The following is a 7,155-nucleotide window of genomic DNA, read 5'->3' as shown; positions in this document are numbered from 1 at the left end:
GGCTGACTGAGTTGGAGGAGGACAATTCGAAGGCAGAGAAACCAGGCGGGAGTGGCCTTTATCCTTCACCCTGTGAGACCTGATGGTGGCCTGACCTCACACAGGAGGGGGCAGATTCTTAAAACAGTTAATTGCCCAAATCACAGGGGCAGCTGGGGCCTTGGTGTTTCTGGTCATTGCCCGTGGAACAGGACCCCTCAGGAGAACTGAAAGCCGACGCTCTTCCCCCCACTGCGGCCTCTCACATGACAGGGCTGAGCAGACCCAGTGACAGAGGATGGGGCTCTGGCTCAGGGCATGAAGACCATCATTTTGGGCTACAAATGCCCCTGGTTCCCTTTTGGACAATTTAGGGGAGGTATGAGGCCAAAACAGATAGAAAAGATTCTCCTTCCAATTTGGTTCAAGTCAGAATAAATTCAGGTCAAAAAATGAAAGCAGTTGGATCAGTCTTGTTTTCTAAGTTTAGGGAGCAGTTCATATATCTGTTAAAGACATTTTATTTAGAGGCAAGAAATGGTTAATAAGATGACACCCTTGGATCTAGGAGCGTTTGCTCTTTGTTTTCTTCCTTAGAGTGACAGATTTTTTGCTGTTGGTGAAGGCCCTTGAAGACTGTAGTTTAAATTCAACTGGAAAGTGGTCGCTGACATCCAGGGCCTGTAAGGAAAAAGGGGAGGTAGATATGGAAATTAGGAGATGCCTGGGAGATGCTTTCATTTTAGCGATGAGCAAATTCAGGACCAGGAAGGGGAGATGAAATGCCCAAAGTCACCCCACAGAACACACACTGGTAAGTGTTATTCCAAGACCAGCTGGATCAGAAATTTTGGCGGGGCCTCAAATCACAAAATCATAAGCATTGAAACTCAAGGTCTAGTGCCCAACATTGTGTCTTCAGTCTTCAGCAGTGACCTCAAAGGGTGACATCAACCCATCTTTTTCTTCTTTTTTTTTTTTTTTTAGACAGGATCTCACTCTGTTGCCCGGCCTGGAGTGCAGTGGTGCGATCTCAGCTCACTGCAACCTCTGCTTCCTGGACTCAGGTGATCCTCCCACCTCAGCCTGGGACCACAGGCATGCACCACCATGCCCAGCTAATTTTTTTGAATTTTTTGTAAAGATGGGATCTCGTCATGTTGCCCAGGCTAACTCATCTTTCTAGGACATGGCATAGAAAGACAAGATGGCAGCCTTACCTCCTCTTCAGTCAGCTTGTAAGCTTTCTGGAAGTCAAAAACACTGTTTGACTTGGGAACAACAGAACTGATGATTTCTTGTCCTCTAAGCACAATCCTGGAACAAGGGGAGGAAAAACAGTTGTGTTCATCCAACCTGTGATTGCTGAGATCAAACCAAAGTCTGTGTTTGCTGTTTGGAATTGACTGAGCAGCCTGGCCCTTTCATGTGGCACTCGAAGTCCAGGACTGGTTTTAGCCTGTGACCCTAAAGGACAGTGCCTACCACTGTGAAATAGGATCAGTCCCTGCCATGGTTCTGTGGACACCAGGACACTATCTCCCAGTGTGGGCAATGTCCCTGGCGGAGTAGGAGGTTTTATATGACACATGCACACTATCCCACACAACAATGACTTGTGTACTGAGAACGCTGTTCTCTTTTCAATTATTTTCACTTTCCCTGATTTGATTATGGAGAAATTCTCAGGGAGGTGCTGGTTTGTCTTTAATACCTCCCTCAGTCCCATGTTGACAGAGAGTAGGCTGCCATTCCTGAGCATTCTGCAGGCAAGAGAATTAAGGCAGAATTTAACAATGCATGATTTTCATTGGACTTAATTTTCACACTACCTTCAATTTATGGCAAATGCTGCTGCTTTCTTACTCTTGCTAGTATCAAATTTCTTTCTTTCTTTTTTTTTTTTTTTAGATAGAGTCTTGCTCTGTCACCCAGGCTGGAGTGCAGTGGCACGATCTTGGCTCACTGCGAGCTCCGCCTCCCGGGTTCACGCCATTCTCCTGCCTCAGCCTCCCGAGTAGCTGGGACTATAGGCGCCCGCCAACACACCCGGCTAATTTTTCTATTTTTAGTAGCGACGAGGTTTCACCGTATTAGCCAGGATGGTCTCGATCTCCTGACCTCGTGATCCGCCCACCTTGGCCTCCAAAGTGCTGGGATTACTGGCGTGAGCCACCGTGCCCAGCCATGAAATTTCTTTTAAAAATTTATTTCAATAAGAAATTAAGGGATTTAATGAAAAATATCGAGAAAAATCACAGCATATGTGCTTTGTAGTAATGACAAAAAGTAAGAATGAGGTAATCAAATGAATCTTGGAAACAAACTAACATATCCCAAGCTGGGTGATGCAGTTGTAGTCTACGTGGTCCTGAGTGACTTACCGAGGAATGGCGAGGTGAGTCAAACTGCCATTTCATGAGTGCCCACTGGGCCTTCCCCATTCTTTTTTTTTTTTTTTTTTTCTGAGACGGAGTCTCGCTCTGTCACCCAGGCTGGAGTGCAGTGGCCGGATCTCAGCTCACTGCAAGCTCCGCCTCCCGGGTTCGCGCCATTCTCCTGCCTCAGCCTCCAGAGTAGCTGGGACTACAGGCGCCCGCCACCTCGCCCGGCTAATTTTTTGTATTTTTAGTAGAGACGGCGTTTCACCGTGTTAGCCAGGATGGTCTCGATCTCCTGACCTCGTGATCCGCCCGTCTCGGCCTCCCAAAGTGCTGGGATTACAGGCTTGAGCCACCGCGCCCGGCCGGGCCTTCCCCATTCTAATCGACAGTTTTGGTATCTGCATTTGCTAACATCACCACCCCAACTAACTTTTTTTTTTTTTTTGAGACAGAATCTTGTTCTGTTGCCCAGGTTGGAGTGCAGTGGCGCCATCTCAGCTCACTGTAACCTCTGCCTTCCATGTTCAAGCGATTCTTCTGCCTCAGCTTCCCAAGTAGCTGAGATTATAGGTGTGTGCCACCATGCCTGGCTTATTTTTGTATTTTTTAGTAGAGATGGGGTTTAGTCGTGTTGGCCAGGCTGGTCTCGAACTCCTGACCTTAGGTGATCCACCCATCTCAACCTCCCAAAGTGCTGGGATTACAGGTGTAAGCCACTGCACCCGGGCTACGGCTTTTAATTCAACCCAAATGTAAATTCTTCACATCAAATTAGAGATTTGTGAAAGCTTTCTTTTTTGTTGTTGTTGTTGAGACAGAGTCTCGCTCTGTCGCCCAGGCTGGAGTGCAGTGGCCGGATCTCAGCTCACTGCAAGCTCCGCCTCCCGGGTTTATGCCATTCTCCTGCCTCAGCCTCCCAAGTAGCTGAGACTACAGGCGCCCGCCACCTCGCCCGGCTAGTTTTTTGCATTTTTTTTTAGTAGAGACGGGGTTTCACCGTGTTAACCAGGATGGTCTCGATCTCCTGACCTCGTGATCCACCCGTCTCGGCCTCCCAAAGTGCTGGGATTACAGGCTTGAGCCACCGTGCCCGGCCGAAAGCTTTCTTTAAGACTCAAAAAGTAAAGAAAGAGATGTTTAAGGCTCCTCTATTTCTGACTTCTTCCAGGGATGTGCAGGACCAGGCCAATGTTCATGTGAAGTTTTCCCAGGCTGGTCCAGGGCACCGGCCAGATCCTGGGCATCTTTGCATGATCCCCCAGCACTCAGCACATGAGAGGTGTTCGATAAATATGTGAACACGGAACAAAGACTGGAATTGAGACCATCTTGTCTAACTCCATTTTTAAAACATCATTTTTATGGCTTTTTATTTTCTCAGTTTATTTTATTTAATTTCACTTTTTATTTTATTGTATTGAGACAGGTCTCACTATGTTGTCCAGGCTAGAGTGCAGTGGCTATTCACAGGCATGTGATCATGTTGCTCTAAAGCCTTGAACTCCTGTGTTCAAGTGATCCTCCTGCCTTAGCCTCCAGAAGTAGCTGGGATTACAGCATACGCCACCGCACCTGGCCTATGATTTTTAAAAAGCCACGAGAGGCCGGGCATGGTGGCTCACACCTGTAATCCAAGCACTTTGGGAGGCCAAGGCAGGTGGATCACCTGAGGTCAGGAGTTCAAGACCAGCCTGGCCAACATTGCGAAACCCCATCTCTACTAAAAGTACAAACAAAAAAAAGAAAGAAAGAAAAAGCTGGGCATGGTGGTATATGCCTGTAATCCCAGCTACTTGGGAAGTTGAGGCAGGAAAATCGCTTGAACCCAAGAGGCAGAGGTTGCAGTGAGCCAAGATTGTGCCACTGCACTCCAGCCTGGGCAACAGAGCAGGACTCTGTCTCAAAAAAAAAAAAAAAAAAAAAAAAAGCCACAAGAGTTCTACATGTTGTTATGAGAAACAAAATTCAGAGTATCAAAATTAAAAATGAATCATTAAAATGTCACATGTACTCCCACCATTCTTTGGGATACATGTGTATAAAATCAGGATCCTTTTAGTAAACATCTTTTTCTAACCTGTTCTACCCCGTCCCGATCTACTGTGGCCATGTTGCCTTCTGATTCTTCTGTATCATTTTCAGTCACTTCCCACTCATTTGCCAGGGGAGAAGAATGGCGCTGGAGAAGGGACTGGACCTACCCAAGGGCACACAACGGCCATGTGCGAGTGAGTGAGTGAGTGAGTGGCCATCGTCCCGGCTTTGCTGGAAGTCCTTCAAAATAGGGGGTGGGGACGGTCTGGGCACTTAGTTCCCTGTAACTCCCCACCTTGGGTTTCCAATTTGCAGAATGATAACTTATGCAAAGGAAACATCAGCCTCAGAAACTCCAAGAGGAACAAAGGAGGTCATGGGATGGAAATGAAAGCTAGACCTCGAAACTTGAGAAGTGAAAACGAGTGGCCTGGTGGCTCTCATGCAGATGGCCATCTCACACTTCCTTGTGGCAGGCTGAGCTCTGGGAACTGTGGCCACCACCTGGGACCAGGCTCCTAGGGGTTTCCCCACCTGTGGTCTCTGTGATGGAAGATCACTAACATTCACACGCCTCAGGCACTCCCCACTCTGTCCCCATTGAAGGAGCAAAGATGAAAGCTGTTTGAAAATCCCTGAAGGGACTTTAAAAAGCACAAGGGAATGCTAGGACTGAAATGTACGCATTTGCATTTAGGAATATATACCTGAAGCTTTAAAGTACAAATACCATTGCACTAATCGGTCTCATTTTGGGGGTTGTTTCCCGAGGAAATCATAAGTACTTGCACAAAATGCACAGAGGATATTGATTTTAGCAGTATTTATAACAGCAAACCCTTGGTAATAACCTAATGCCCAATGATAGGGATTGGTTGAATCAATTGTGGTAAGTCTTTGTGATGGAACAATGAACAGCCCATTAATGTAATGAGCATATGCCAGGCATTGTGCTAGCAGCCTGACATGCTAGTTCATTGACTCCACATCAGATCTTCATGAGTGAGGCACTAAGATAATTTCTGTTTTACAGGGGAGGCAATGAAAGACACAGAGAGCCTGTCTCTTGGTCACAGACATATGAAGTGGTAATGTCAGGATTTAAATCCAGGCCTGTCTGATACCGAAGCCAGTGCTTACCTCTGCTAAGCTACAATGCCCAGAGCCACCGCACAGGGTCCTGAGGTTCATATACCGCATGTGGTACCCAGTAGAGGGGCCTGACATTTAATTGACTCAGCTCTCCAAGCAGTGTGCTTTTTTTATTTTTATTTTTATTTGTTATTTTTGAGACAAAGTCTCACTCTGTTACCCAGGCTGGAGTGCAGTGGTGCAATCCTGGCTCGCTGCAGCCTCCACCTTCTGGGCTCAAGTGATCCTCCCACCTCAGCCTCCTGAGTAGCTGAGACTATAGGTGTTTGCCACCACGCCCGGCAAATTTTTGTATTTTTTGTAAAGACAGAGTTTCGTCATGTTTCCCAGGCTGGTCTCAAACTCCTGTACTCAAGCGATCCACCCGCCAAGGCCTCCCAAAGTGCTAGGACTACAGGCGTGAGCCATGGTGCCCAGCCACCTTGCGCCTTTCCTAGTGCACACCAAGCACTGTGGTGAGCCAGCAGCACCCTGCAGGGCCTCCTACCTGTCATATGCACACTTGGTGCTCCTCTTCACCGTGGTATCCTCTTGGTCCCCGATCAGCCAAACGAACCTGGGGTCGGTCCTCAAGCGGATGTTCTTCCAGGCCTTCTTGGGGACATAGCTGCAGCCGGCATTGAAGTCACCCATGAAAATGAAATTCTAAAAGACAAGATTTGAAATTGTCACCTGGTGGATGCTGCTGCAGAATGCTTTCATACGGGTCTCTAGCAAAGACTCCGCCTCCCAGGCCCAGTGAACAACAGGGTCTGTTATGGGCTGAATCGTGTCTACCCTGCTCCCACCTGGGCCAAATTCCTGTGTTGAAGTCCTAACCCCCAGCACCTTAGAAGGTGACGGTATTTGGAGATAGAACCTTTCAAGAGGGAATTAAGGTAAAATGAGGTCATATGGATGGGCTCTAATCCAATATGACTGGCGTTCTTGCAAAAAGGGGAAATTAGGACACAGAAAAATGGAGCAAAGATCATGTAAAGACACTGGAAGACAATGGCCATCTACAAGCCAAGGAGAGAGGCCCCCACAAGAAACCACGCCCTGGCACACCTTGATCTGGGACTTCTAGCCTCCAGAACGGTGATGAACTCACTTTCTATTGTTTAAGCTATCCAGTCTTTGGTATGGTACTTTGTTATGGCAGCTCTAGCAAATGAATACGGGGTCTTTAAAAATTTCTTTTTGCTGTTTAAAATTGAGTCACAGTTTTGATGAGTCGATGACAGGCGAGTGCGTACCAGGGAGGGTGTTCTTAACAGGAAGGAAAATGTTTGCTGTTCTTAGTCACCACAATTCCATAATTCAGCATGCAGAGTCAGGTGTGGATAAAAAAAAATTCAGTGAATCTATCCCTCACATCTTTTGTCTCTGGCTCAAACTACTGTAGGGTGTAAACACACGAATGAATCAATGCCTTTTGTTTTCAAGCAGGAAAAGTGAATTTGGGTGGTGTATTGGCAGCCCTGGCATCACACTTTCTCTCCTATTGTTTTGAAGTTGGGAACTTATTTCTGTGAAAATTCAGTTCGTTGAGGAGGTGGGAGGCATCTTCGGGGGAGGGGACCATCGAGTGAGCTGTCCACCCCCACCCAAGGCCACCAACAGA

The 7,155-nt window shown here is 47.2% G+C and overlaps 1 protein-coding gene across 2 annotated transcripts in view; it reads right to left on the bottom strand.

Moving 5' to 3' along the window:
- Nucleotides 1-484: 484 nt before the first annotated feature.
- DNASE1L3 (deoxyribonuclease I-like 3) overlaps nucleotides 485-7,155 on the bottom strand; it is a 30,100-nt gene continuing 23,429 nt past the window's right edge. For both annotated transcript variants that reach the window (XM_011947235.1, XM_011947234.1), the window contains 3 exons: nucleotides 6,037-6,194; nucleotides 1,200-1,296; nucleotides 485-660 (listed from right to left, as the gene is read on the bottom strand). In XM_011947235.1, the coding sequence (XP_011802625.1) occupies nucleotides 544-660; nucleotides 1,200-1,296; nucleotides 6,037-6,194 (372 nt within the window). In that variant the 3' untranslated portion in view covers nucleotides 485-543. The remainder of the gene's footprint in view (nucleotides 661-1,199; nucleotides 1,297-6,036; nucleotides 6,195-7,155) is intronic.

This window comes from Colobus angolensis, unplaced genomic scaffold (genome assembly GCF_000951035.1).
Source record: "Colobus angolensis palliatus isolate OR3802 unplaced genomic scaffold, Cang.pa_1.0 Scaffold26, whole genome shotgun sequence".
NCBI classification, from domain to species: Eukaryota; Metazoa; Chordata; class Mammalia; order Primates; family Cercopithecidae; genus Colobus; species Colobus angolensis.
The sequence above is the reverse complement of the archived record's forward strand: the minus strand, read 5'-3'. Positions and strand labels throughout refer to the sequence as shown.